The sequence below is a fragment of the Leucopleurus acutus genome (genome assembly GCF_964270905.1).
Source record: "Leucopleurus acutus genome assembly, chromosome: 12".
Classification (NCBI taxonomy): Eukaryota; Metazoa; Chordata; class Mammalia; order Artiodactyla; family Delphinidae; genus Leucopleurus; species Leucopleurus acutus.
Window position 1 is genome coordinate 28,389,383 of NC_139154.1, and position 13,842 is coordinate 28,403,224.

The 13,842-nt window shown below is 53.2% G+C and overlaps 1 protein-coding gene across 1 annotated transcript in view; it reads right to left on the minus strand.

The window, feature by feature from the left end:
- Window positions 1-13,842, minus strand: part of PXDN (peroxidasin) — a gene marked incomplete at its 5' end in the record, with an annotated part of 64,614 nt that overhangs the window by 14,389 nt on the left and 36,383 nt on the right. Inside the window, 7 exons of the mRNA XM_082851323.1 lie at window positions 948-1,104; window positions 1,802-1,914; window positions 2,648-2,806; window positions 3,918-4,034; window positions 5,138-5,410; window positions 10,700-10,869; window positions 12,769-12,886. Coding sequence (XP_082707449.1) covers window positions 948-1,104; window positions 1,802-1,914; window positions 2,648-2,806; window positions 3,918-4,034; window positions 5,138-5,410; window positions 10,700-10,869; window positions 12,769-12,886 — 1,107 coding nt within the window. The remainder of the gene's footprint in view (window positions 1-947; window positions 1,105-1,801; window positions 1,915-2,647; window positions 2,807-3,917; window positions 4,035-5,137; window positions 5,411-10,699; window positions 10,870-12,768; window positions 12,887-13,842) is intronic.

Below are 13,842 nucleotides of genomic sequence, written 5' to 3' on the forward strand. Positions count from 1 at the left end.
CGGGGAAGGCAGATTAGGTGATTAAAGTGGAAAAGGCAAAAACGCACATGCAGGTGGGGGGTAGGTGAAAGCGGGGCACAGAGAGAGCTGGAGACAAAGTGCAGGTTTGGGTCGAACTGTAAGACTTTATGCAGGGACTTCCCTGGTGGAGCAGTGGTTAAAAGACTCCACACTCCCAATGCAGGGGGCCCGGGTTCAATCCCTCGTCAGGGAACTAGATCCCACACGCACGCTGCAACTGAGAGTTCGCGTGCCGCAACTAAGGAGCGCGCAAGCTGCAACTAAGACCCAGCGCAACCAAATAAATGAATAAAATATTTTTTTAAAAAAGACTTTATGCAAAGCTACAGGCTGTGCATTTTACCCTGTTGGCCCAGAACACATGGAGTGTTGGAAAGGTGGAGGTGACACCTGGATGGACCAGGTGGGGGGGCTGGAGGGGATGCCCTGGGTGAGCTCTGCAGGCCGGCACAGAGCCGGGGTCCACCTGGCTCTAGGGACACCAACCAGATCCAGGGAACGGAACGGTCCTTGATTATCTGGGGGTTTAAAATGAAGACTTAATACACGCCAGGACCGCACAAGGCCACACACACCCAGAACAGAGAGAAACAGAGTGAAGGGGCCGGGATTCTTTCACAGCAGTAACTACGTCTGTGCTTTGCCACATGGTGACTGTAAATGACATGCTGTAGAATTTGAGGGGGTTTGGGTGACCACTAAACCAACCAGGAAACCCAGAGCGAGGCAAGATCTCCAAGGGCACGACCACATCGGCCTGCAGCGCCTACAGCAGCAGGAGGAAGGACGGCTGTGCCTCTCTGGACCCCGCCCACCTCCCTGCAAGGTTGGGCTGTGCTGTCTTCAGATAACGCCCAAACCCCCAAGCTCCCTGCTCTCCTCGGTCGCCTCCGACCGCGCGGGGAGCGTCGGTGCTGCGGGCTCACCGTGCACGCTGAGCACCGTGCTGACCGCCGCCTGCCCGATCGTGTTCCGGGCTGAGCACTCGTAGCGGCCGGCGTCCGCAGGCCCCACGTCGTGGATGGTCAGGAAGCCCTCGGGGCTAATGTGAAACTTCCCGCTTTCTGTCACCTGGACCCCATCCTGCAGCAAGATAAATGGAAGAAACGGTGGGGTCAGACTGCGGAGCAGAGGCATCCACCCTGGAGAGGAGCACCACCTGCCAGGACCTCGCTCATGGGTCCATCACGGTGGCTGTGCTGAGACCCGCCGACGCTGGCAGGAGCTCGCCCGACGCCAATTCAAGGGGATGAACTTCTCCCACCTGCTCGCAAAGGACCCAGAAAAACTTAAGACCTCACTCTGGGACATCCCTGGATCTCTGGGGTGCGCGTGCCGGGGCGTGGCCACAGAAGGCAACCTTCCTGGGACGTGTACGGGGGTGGGTGGTGCGGGAGAAGCCAGGATGCCTGAGCCACACCCAGCGAGGCCGAGGCTGCAGGGCCCTGCGACCCCGCACTTCCCTCCCGGGGCGCCACTGCACGACCTCCAGGGACACGTTCCATATTAAAACGCTTGCTTGCAATGAAACAACTGATATTCATTTCTTTACTGGGCTTAATAAGAACAACACAGAGAAATGAAACAACAGGAAACCTTCTCTAGTGATTACGGGACCAAGGATCCAACAAAAGGGTTTTCTTTGCTTTTGTCACCAAAAAGGACTCGTAAAGGAGCACGTCCAAAGTTTGTCTCATTTTGTTTACACCACGGCTGCCTTCCAGCTACGGGGGGGTCTGGAGAAGCAGCGGGCAGGGGAGCCACACGCTGCAGCCCTTACCTTGTTCCAGGTGATGGCGGGCTCAGGCTCCCCCTGAGAGCTGCACGGCAGCTGCACGCTGCTGCCCACCTCCACCGTCGTGTCACTGGGGATGCTGGTGAACACCGGGGTGACTGCAAGGCAAGGGACACGGACTGACACATGTGGAGAACCCAGGAGACTCCTGATTTGTTCCAAAAGCTTCAGGCGAGCAGAGGCCCCGCCTTCGGTCCGGGCAGGCCCAGGGCACGGAGCGCTCCCGCTGCAGCTGCTGGAGCCAAGGAGCCGGACGGGGCCGAGGGACGGTCCAGGGCTGCCAGCCTCCACCTGCGCGGCAGCATCTGGTCTGTCCGCACGGCTCCGGTCTGCTTGGGGCGGCCTGGGGCTGCCAAGTCCAAGCCCCCCCCACCCCTCAAGAGCTGGTGACGGGAGGAAGCAGGGGACCGGCTGATGACCTCACCCACGGGCCGCCCACTGTCCTGCCTGCTCAGCACCGGAGCAGACCCAGGCCCCGACCCCCAGGGACCCTCTGCAGGCAGCCCCCCTCCGTGCCCACCCCCCAGGCCATCATCCCTCCTGCTTTCCTCTCCTGGCTCTCAACAGGGACCCGGGGCCAGCAGGAGGCAGAACCTCGCGTCCAGGAGGACATGGGGGCCTGTTCCCGGGTCAGCCGGTGCTGCTGGGTCCGGGGCCACCTTGCTCACCCCCAGGGAAGGCAGGGATGACACAGTGACATAACGTGGCCTGTGTCCCACATGCGGCACTGTCCTCACTGCCGACACGGGAGAGACAGGCTACGACGACGGCCTCGGGATGCGCGTCTGGGGGACGGTCCGTCGCAGGGAGGGGTGCGGGACCACTGCCTACCTCGGGCCTGGACCGTCAGGTGCGCGGTGACACTCTGGGAGCCGATGATGTTGACGGCCTGGCACTCGTACTGGCCCTGGTCGTGCAGGGCGACGCCCGAGATCCGAAGGGTCCCTGACGACAGGACCAGGTGCCGTCTGTCCACCGACAGCTGGCTCCCTGCAAGGTGGGGATGCACTCTCAGTGACAGGGATACACGGACACAAGCCTGGCCTTAGAGGTGGGAGACGGGAGCCTCAGGGTCAGCCAGAACCCTAGCTGAGGGACAAAGGGGTCGCAGAGCTCGTCTTCCCCAGATCTGGCCTGGAGTCACCATCCCGGCCTCTGTCACACACCTGTGCGTGTGCGACAGTTCAGGGACAAACAGCACGCAGACCCGGCCCCCCCCGAGACTCTCCAGAGAAGGAGCAAGGGGCAGGGACCAGGGGGCCGAGGGCTAAGTAAGCAAGAGCTGGGGTGGTGTGCAGACTCGGAGACAGGGAGAGGCCGGTCCCAGGCTGGGCACAGAGGGACGGGGGTGGAAAGGGGACGAGGGATGGGCAGGCGTCGCGGGCTGGGAAGGGGATGGGCTGGTGCTGCTTGAAGACAAGCAGCTCCCCAAGTAGGAATGAGCCTCTCCTCCCGAAAACACGGAGCTCTCCTCTCGTCCAGGTTGCTCCCAGGATCCCTGGAAATGGCCCCTCAGGGGCGGAAGGGATGGTAGTGCCCTGTGGTCCAGCGCTAGTCACCCCCTCGATTCCAGAGCAGACCCTGATGGTCCACCAACGTGGGCACCTGCCTCTCCGCAGCCTCCCCGGCCAGGATGCTGTCACCCCCCTGGGGTGACGGGCTGGGCCTTCCCCACATTGTGCGCCCAGCAGCTTCCCAGCTAGAGAAATCGGCTGGGGCCCCACCCAAGGAATTAACGTGGTCAAGTCACAACACCTCTTGGGGAGCAGCAAGAGAACTCTGGGAATTCAAGTGAGAAAGTCATATATACGGTACATGTATTCTAGAAGGTTCTATCTGCACATTAGTAAATCTGCTGCAGAGGCTAATTCAGTGCACACTGAAGGCGGGACCCAGACTACTCGGGAGGAGATGGGCCCGACATCCAGTCCCTCGGTGCGGACAGGTCTCCTGTCCTGTGTGTGAGGGGGTGGCCCGTGACCCGACGTGCCCGCAGCTCTGGGTCACGTCGGGTTCAGCCAGCGCCGGCCTGCCCGGGGGGTCCGAGTCCCAGGAAGGGAAGGACGGAGGGAGTGGGTCACCGTCCTGCCCGACACCTCACCTCCTTTCGTCCAGGCAATGACCGGCTGTGGGTAGCCCTTCGCCTCGCAGTGGAACTCAACTGTCTGACCCTCGATGACAGCTCTGTCCTGGGGCGTCACGGTGAACTGAGGAAGCGCTTCCGGAGGGAAAGACATTGGAAACGCAACATTTAGGAGACAGCTTTGGGTGAAAACACCGTTTTGAAGGCACACCGCCCGCCCTCAGAGTCCTACCAGGACCCCGACTGTGGGTGCGGCACCCCAAGCAGAGGAAGATGCCGGAAAGTGAAAAGGAAGAAACCAAACGCTGGGCGCTTCTCAGCGTCACGCTGACAAGCGTGCAGAAGACTCTTAATCTAACAGCACTGAGGCCAGAACACAGAACACAGGTAACGACCCGCTTCAGCTCCTGGAAGGGGCCTGACCTGAAGAGATTCATCTCACTCCTCAACCTAAACTAGTATTTGCAAATGGTATAAAATGTCATCTAGCGCAACTGTGCACAGTGACAAGAGTTATTTTATTATTACTGGGTGAAAAAAAATTACAGAATAATATATGCAATATAATTCCATTTTTATAAAAGCAACAACCACAATCAAAAAAGGTAAAAACCAGTGACATGACTGCTTGGTCACAGGTGCAAAGAAAGGGCCAGAGGACGGATTAAGGACCAACTTTTAGTGACGTGGCTTCCACTGGGGACAGAGGAAGCGGGGTGAGGGACAAAGGAAGCCGGTGGGGACAGAGGAGAAGGAAAGAATTCATTCTCTGCATTTCACACTTCTGTGTTGTCCCAGCGCTTCTTAACCAAAGTCCCGCTGGGCAATTTATCTGAAAACTAATAAACTCATTACAGAGTCAATTAAGGAATTTGGAAACACACAGCATTAAGTCTTAAAACTATACATATTCTCAGACCCTATGTCCAAAAATTGACCCTAAGGAAATTCCAAGACGTGTGTAACGACATACTGATTCCGTACACGCAGGCCTTGGTGAATTGGCATGCGTGCCCACATTCGTGTGGGGAACACAGCAGAAAACTAAAGCTCTGACCACCTAAAGCCTGCACTTGGAAAATAAACATATCACCAAGTCCCACCGAAGGTCAGATGTGATGGGAGAGGATGAAGCAGGACCCGGGACTAGAAGACCAGGCGGAGCCCGCGGAGGGGCTGGCTTGAGGGCAAGCCAGGGAGGCTGCGGGGAGCCGGGGCCTCTGCGTGGACACTCTCACCTTGGACGATGATGAAAGCCGTGGCGTGGATGCTGTCCACGGTGTTGGAGGCGAAGCAGGTGTACTCGCCACTGTCCTCCCGTTCCACGTTCTGGATGTAGAGGCCGCCGGACGGCGTGATGCTCACCCGCGGGTCAGCGGGCACGGGGGTCCGGTCGCCTCTGGTCCAGGTGATCCTTGGCGGGGGGTGGCCCGTGGCGCTGCACTCCAGGGTCACACTTTCCCCCACCAGCACCTCCGTGTTCTGGGGTTGGATTACAAAAGCGGGGCGAGCTGTCACAGGAAACACAGATTCAGAATTAAAATCCTCCACTTTAGCAAATGTTTTTGCTTGGCGTTTCTACTTTCACGCTATTCATTCTAGCTATTAAAGTCTAAAATAAGTAAAACAGAAACAATACAATTGCACACTTTGTCTCCTTTCTTTTTTCAAGAAATGTGCAGACCGCAAAGAGGGTCCGTGGCCTCAGGTCAAACCACCATCAGCAGCCCTGACTGACTGATTCCTTCTTCAGACATGGACCAAACTCTGCAGAAGTCTTACTTTTTTTAAATTCTAAATGTATATGTCAGTCTTTTCAGTAAACCTTGCTAGTAGTTCTTACTGGTTATAGAACATTGTTTTTAAAGGGTATTTAGAACATACAGAAATAACAAATTTCCCTCATAGAAAGAAAAATACAAATTAATACTCTAAAGAGATGGTTATAATTATGATTACAATGAGATGATTTTTCAACTCTAAATCCAGAAAAAAACCCCACACACTTATTATTGAGCTTATGTGTCGAGCACGTGAAGAAACAGAACTCTCACACGGGGGTAGCACAAGTTGCCACGGTCCACCTGGACAGAAACATGGCCACATACATCAAAACTAAAAGTGCCTTCACCCTTTTACCCAGAAATTACTCTGCTAGGAATGTACCCCACAGATACCTGGTTGGCCAAAAAGTTCGTTCGGGTCTTGCCATGTTACAGAAAAACCCAAACGAAATTTTTGGCCAACCCAATATTTTTTACTGGCTTGTAAAACAATATATGTACAAAAAGGGGTTTTTATTACTGTGTTGTTTCTTCAGGCTGACATCCTGACCCGCAATTTTCCAATCCAAAAATAAAATATTTTTTCATAACTTCTTTCCTTGGTCTCTCTAGCACGAGGCTACTCATAATGTCCATTTATTCCGCTTACTGTGAACATCCGTTCAGTTTGCTATAGGATTTTATATACTGATTGGGTGGGGCATTGCCCAAGATTCTGTGACAGTTCAAGTCAGTAAATGGGTTACGTACCATGTGGCCCTTCTGAAAAAAACCCCCCAAATTTCCACATTTCAAACCACCTCTGGCCCAAAGGGTTTTGGATAAAGAGAGGGAGACCCGTGACATGTACCCCAAAGGGAACGGGCTACACAGATGTTTCATCTGGATAATGGGATTCCATGCCACCACCCATAAAAAGGGCAAGAGTAAGGAAGTCCCTCATATGTTGAAATGAAAGGTCTCTAACATCCAGTAAGAAGTAGCTCTGGCCTTGCAGGCACTGGCAGTATTTTCTAGAAGGAGGTTGGATGGAGGTGGGAATTACGTGGACCAGGGAAGGAGATAGGAAAGAGACTTCTCTACATCTTTTCTCGTTTGTTCATTTTTATTTTTAAACTGCTTTATTTTTTTCTTCCAGTTTTATTAAGATATAATTGACACACAGCACTGTATAAGTTTAAGGTGACAGTGATTTGACCTACATCAGTGATCTGAATTACAGTAATTACCAAAAGAAGTTTAGTGAATATCCATCACCTCCTACAGATACAAAAGAAAAGAAAAAGGAAAAATATTTCTTCCTCGTGAAGAGAGCTCTTCGGATACTTTTGTTTATTTGTAAACCCCACTTATCACACATCTAAGTAACAGTGGATCATAGAAAACACAGAAGTGACATTTAATGTTAGCATTTCCAGAGGATGGCAAACTGGAGATGTGGAGCCACGTACAGGGACAAGAACCAAAGGCGAAGCCCATCTTGAGGCATTGGCACGGCCCTGCAATTGTACATGTAGCTTGTAGGACCCTTAGGAGATAGAAAGATGAGGACACCCCAGGATGAGAGCCAGACAGAAAACTCTAGGACGGGTCCCCAAAATGCTCCACCATCAGTACGAGAAAGAGAAAGTCAGCTCCTACCCCCCAGCCCCCCGCAGGGACCTCTGCTGAGTAGAAGGGAGAAATAAACCTCATGTCAGCCTTTATCAACCCAAAGTGGGCCGTCATATAGGCCTGCTGTCTACTTCACACTACGTTAGGCAGAAGGAAAGAGACCTCAGTGGAAGAGCTGAGATGCAGGAAGAAATAAAAAGAACTGGAAGTGATAATTACACGGTACAGCTAGACAAACAGTAACAGTACAACATAACCTTTTATACATTAAAAAACAGAACTCAGCCTAGAAACTAAGGTGGGTAGTTATATTTGAGACAAACGTAAAGACAGTAACTGTAAACGTTGATAATTTAAGAATGCATTTGAAATTTCTCTAGAATAACCACTTACAGAAAAGAAATAAGGTATATAACTTCCAAACTAGAAGTAGGAAATAGAAGATGAAAAAAAAAAATTTCAAAACAAGGCAAGAAACATAGAAAAAGTTGGACAAATTGTCCAAAATAAGAGGTCGAATTTATAAATCTAAATTGCTAACCACAATAAATGTATATGGACTCATTTTTAAAGTCAGTGTGAGTTTTTAAAAAAAACTCTAGCTCTATGCTGTTTACAACAAACACCCAAAATATACTAATATAGAAAAAGCTTCAGAAATAGAGTCACAGGGCTTCCCTGGTGACGCAGTGGTTGAGAATCTGCCTGCCAATGCAGGGGACGTGGGTTCGAGCCCTGGTCTGGGAAGATCCCACATGCCGCGGAGCAACTGGGCCCGTGAGCCACAACTACTGAGCCTGCGCGTCTGGAGCCTGTGCTCCGCAACAAGAGAGGACGCGATAGTGAGAGGCCCGCGCATTGCGATGAAGAGTGACCCCCACTTGCCACAACTAGAGAAAGCCCTCGCACAGAAACGAAGACCCAACACAGCCATAAATAAATAAATAAATAAAAATAATAAAAAAAACCCCAAAAACCTGTAGGTTATAAAAAAAAAAGAAAGAAAGAAATAGAATCACAGATATAAAAAACAAACTTGTGGTTACCAAGGGGGAAGGGAGGGGGAGGGATAAATTAGGACATTGGGACTGACATATACACACTACTATATATAAAACAGATAACTAATAAGAACCTGCTGTACAGCACAGGCAACTCTTTTCAATACTCTGTAATGACCTATATGGGAAAAAAAATCTAAAAAAGAGTGGATATATGTATAGGTATAACTGATTCACTTTGCTGTACATCTGAAACTACTACATTGTAAATCGACTACACTCCAGTAAAAATTTTAAAAAAACGTAAAAAAGAAAGGTTCAGAGCAAAATGATGGGAAAAGTATAGTTGACAAACACTAATCAAAAGAAAGTGGGTTGCATCCATATAAAATCAAACTAACCTTAAGGCAAAAAGCATTAATAATCAAAAGTTTAGTTCATGAGGAAGATTAAAAACTGCAAACTTATATGCCCCTAATAATAGCTTCAAAAAAGATAGAGTACATTTAGCCCTTTGTGACTCACGGAGACTTACAAATGGGTCCATTATCATTACCTACGTCACGGTGTTGGTAAACTTCTGTAAAGGGCCACAGAGCATATTTTTTGGGCTTTTCAGGCCATAAATCTTTGCATGTGATTATGTTCCAATAAAACTTAATTAACAGACATTGAAATTTGAACTTCATATAATTATCACGTATTCTAAAATATTACTCTTAAGTTGTTCACATAAAAATGTAAGACATTTTTTTTTTTTTTTTTGCGGTACACGGGCCTCTCTCTGTTGCGGCCTCTCCCGTTGCGGAGCACAGGCTCCGGACGTGCAGGCTCAGCGGCCATGGCTCATGGGCCCAGCCGCTCCGCCGCATGTGGGATCTTCCCGGACCGGGGCACGAACCCGTGTCCCCTGCGTTGGCAGGCGGACCCTCAACCACTGCACCACCAGGGAAGCCCAAGACACATTTTTACTTCAAAGATCTTGGAAAAACAGGCAGTGGTCCAGGTTTGGCAGCCCCTAGTCTAGGCTGGCAGGCTGCCACTGGCTGACCCACTCACTCTGCAGTGACATTCCAGTCACGGATTTAGGAGACCCTCCATGTGCATTTTAGGGAGCAGTGCCAACATGCACAGACTAGTGCACTAAAGAAGGCTCTCGTTCCCGAGAGAGAAACAAAAATTCAGATCAAAAGGGGTTAGATTTGGAACTCTCAGGCCACAGGGAGATTTTAATATTCCCAGCTAGGAATCAATTATTCCGCTAACACAGCAACTTTGCTAAGGAAACGCACTGTTTATGTTCTATTCCTCCCTTTTGTCCTCTGACATATACCTACAGAACTGCACCACTCTGTTCAGTATTTTGTGGGTTTCCCTGTGCCTTACAAATTAAGCGCAAGCCCCTTCTGTGACCGGGAGCTCTAACTTATCTGTGGTAGGTTCACAGCCATGTGACTTTGCAAAGATGCTGGACGCCTTGCTCCACTCGGGGAACATGGGATTAAAGGGCTTTGATGTGGCTGCGATATATGCACTGCACTTTCCCTTGAAGGGAAACTCGACAGCTGGGAACTCTCACTCATCAGTAAATCTTGACTGTGCCTATGCTGGGATGAACCAAGTGATACGAAGGTCTTGTACTAGGAATCTAATCAAAGAAACACACAAACCACTTATCTTGGGATTGAGGGTACTGCAATGCCCTGAACGATAAACCATGAGGGAAACACAGACCCTGGCCCACCTACATGACAATGACACAGGCCCATGGAGGCGGCCTGGCCACCTGTGCTCTTCCAGCAGCCACGGGGGATCAGGCCCACCCTGGGCTCTGCTCCAAGGGCCACAGCTCCTCTTCTGACCAAGGCTCCAAAAGTCAACACTTCGACAAGGGCGGGGTCTGTAACCTGGTGGGACCCAGGCCAATCAAGGCCACAGCCATGCTGCCTTTGGCTCAAACAATCTTTTCAGTTCAGGTGCCAATATTTTAGACCTGGGAATTCTGCATACAAATTCAGATTTCTGGCTTCTTTTAAAACAGCCAAAGCCCTTAGCACAAGAGAGAGCCCACTGCCAACAAGTGAGAGGAGCCCCTGGGACCAGCGTGAGTGGGAGGTGTTGGGGGACAGGGCACGTGTATGCCCAGGTGTCCACAGCTCCTCTGCACTGTGCTCCCAGCAGCGCCTGTCTCTACTGTCCACTCTGAGTGGCCGTCCTGGATCAGGGGTTGATGGTGGACCAGGGCAATGGTTGGGGGTCACCTATGACCCTGAGCCGACCCTGCTGCGGCAGCTTAAACGGGAGACCTTGGTGTTTGTCTTTTACCACCAGGTGCAAACAAAGAAGGGAGTGGACTGGGAAGAAGGTGGGCTCTAAGTGTCTGAGTGAGCACTCAACGTACCTGGAGACCCGAAGTACCTGAGGGTCACCTCCTGCGTCTTTACCTCTCCGGCCACGTTTTTCGCCATGCACTGGTAGATGCCCTGGTCTGTCTCCCGCGTGTTCTGGATCATCAGGGTCCCATCGTCCAACAGGTTCAAGCGGGAGTCCGTCTTCATGCTCAGCTCGTTACTGGAAAGACAGACCTGGCAGGCTCAGGCTCTGAAACAAGGAAACACCTGGTCCCCCGTGGCGGGCTTCTGTCCTGGCGCAGAGGCCCCAGCCTGGAGGCATGCAGCACCTGGAGATGCGGGGCCTTAACTCGCCTTCCTGGAAACTTTCCTTCCCAGCAGACTGACTTACCGGCATTTCTGGAAAAAGTGTTTATGCACTGTGTTTATTTGCATCTGTAATTAACTCACATATTCACTTTTATCATTTACATGTTCAACCTACAAATGTTTCAAAGTGGTCCTCGTTCCAAAGGGAAAAAATGAACAGAGTGGAAAAAATTCACAGGAAAACTTTCCCTTCGTTTCTGGCAAATCCATTCGAGGTAAAGGGGTAGAAACATTTAAGTTATTAAAAGTGGAAGATTACAAATGTCCCCAGAACAACACCGCCACTGTTCGAGGGATTTCCCAGGACCCCTCTCAGCATCCAGGTGCCCACAGGCTACAGACCCGGCCGTGGGAGGCGCTGTCCGGTTCCCCGCCCCCCTCCCTCATGCTGTGCTCCACCTGCACCAACCACGCCACCAAAACTGGCATCTCCGTCCTTCACGAGCACTTCCGGACGGAGGCAACAGACCTCTCAGGCCCCATAAGTGAGGCTCTTCCTGACGTGGCCCGGCTTTCTCCCACAGACACCGTGAGCCCCGGGGAGGCTGGGCTGCTGCACAGATGGGCCCCGGGGCGCAGCCGTGTACCAGACGCAGGCCTGGGGCCTTGGGTCTCCCTCTGTCGTGACTGGCTCTGCGATGTTAACTCTTAGCATCAAAGTGTTGACTTACAAACGTGGGTGTGACCACTCACGAATGCAGGTGTGCTGGCCTTGAGCGAATCTGTGCTTCTCTGCCTTTTGAACGCACACTCCCCAAAGGAAGCTCTCCCGTGTTCGCTCTGGAATTTACCTCTTGCCACCCTCAGAGCTGTCCCAGATCCCAAGGCACTGGGGACAGGCCAGCATCTCACGTTCCCCACAAAGCTCTGGCCCCGAGCCCGGCGTCAGCTGCGCTAGGTCGACGACAAAGTCAGGCCTAGAACCACTCCATACCTCCGTGGCAGGTGCATCTCGGGTGACCCCCCCAGGCTCGCTGCCCTGTTCTCCTGTGCAAACACCGCTGGACTTGAGAGCTGGTGTCAGGGGCCCATCTCCTCTCACCACCGCGACTAAACCCAGTCAGGGGCTACGGGCCACACTGAACCCACAGGAGGCTCTGCTGGTGAGTGAGCGCAGGCCGGGGTGCCCGCGTTTACAGCAAGCACGGGGGCGACAACGACAACGTGGTCTCCCGCGGAGGTTTCCTGCCCAGGACTCGGTTCAAAGCGGATGCGTGCAGGTGCCGCCCTTCAACCCAGATGACCCTCGGTGGTCTGACCCCCGGGCCCCGCGGGGATCTGACTACACCCCTCCCCCCATACCAAGATGCTTGTGGACAGAAGGCGAGGCCTGGGTTTCCGGAGACTAATCAGATGCACAGGAGCTAAGTGCATGCGTTCACCTCACAGGGTCTCCCTGAAGATGCCACCCGCAGGGAGGACCCTCCCACACCTCCTTGGGACGCAGGGACCTCAGGGAGCCCCGGTTCCGTCCCGCTCCTCTCCCCGGACGGGGGTAACTGCCCCTTCCGTGATGACCGGCCTCGCTGACCTGGACCAAGCCCGGCAGAGGGTGACTCGGGCCGTGCGCCTCGCAGAGGCCGGATGTGCCCGGCGGTGACTTCAAAGCAGGAAGGTTGCCCGGAAAGCACTCCTCCTCCTTGCTCTCCTTCCAGGGAGGAGGGTCAGGGCGGGCGGACCGGCCGTGGCTCACGGGCACCTGGATGCAATGGGACCCGGCGCCCCCGGCGGCCCATCCGGAGCCACTTACTTGTTTCGGAGCCAGATGATCTCGGGCTTGGGGTTGCCCTCAGCCCTGCAGGTGAAGAAGACGGTGTTGCCCAGGGTGACGTCTGCGTCCTGCGGCTCCGACGTGATCCGCGGCCTTTCTGCACCAAAAAGGAAAGCGGGCCTTCCTGGTCTTAAACCGTCACGTGACAAGAACCCAGAGCAAATCCCTCTGTTCGAGACAAAATCACTCCCACGAGAACGGCAGGGGGGCATCTCCACGGGGAAGACGGTGTTAGAGCCGAATCGCACAGCATTCCCGCTGAGAACCCTGGCAACCGGTGGCGCTGAGCCTCTGGCAGACAGAGCACCGGGTGACCTCAGCGGGCGCTCCCCCAGAGAGAGCCGGACACTCGCGAGCCAACAGTTTTAGGGAATGAAAGGACAGACAGCGGCACTTTTCAGCTGAAGCCGCCACGAAGGCAGAGGCTGTGCAGGTGCGGCCAGGGGCTCCCAACCGCAGGACCATCTCAGTGTGGGGTTCCCACTGCAGTCCCTACGGCCACCCAGTCACTGAGCACAGAGAGGCATCCCTCCTGCACTCCAGCTGCTGGGTGACTCTCCTCTGTGTCCTCACAGCAGGCTGGACTGGTCACCTACTAACCAGGAAACTCAGAGAGCTGACCCCTCTCAGCCCAGATGTATTCACTGACCTGCCACGTGCAAATGCATGTGCTCCCGTGTGTGTGTACATGCATGCACGTGCCTGCAAGTGTGTGCACAGTGCCTTCACAACACCTGGCATCTTAAACAGCCACAAAAGGCCGTCTGCGTGTCTATTACTGCACAGCGTCAACAGGAAGCCCCTCGGACTCACCGCCGGCCACGTTAACCCCCCGAGGCTGCGCTGCTCCCGTTTCCACTCCCAGGCGCCCTGCTCCCCATGCCAGTCTGGACACTGCGGCTCCCTCTGCTGTAGCCGGAGGACCCCCAGCCCCACCGCTCATCCCTGGTGCCACACTCGCCCACTCGCCATCCTCTCTGACGTGCTGAATTCGGGAACGTGGAGAAAGCTCTGCTTCTCCATTCTGTCTCCAGGAAGAGGCAACGGTGCTGA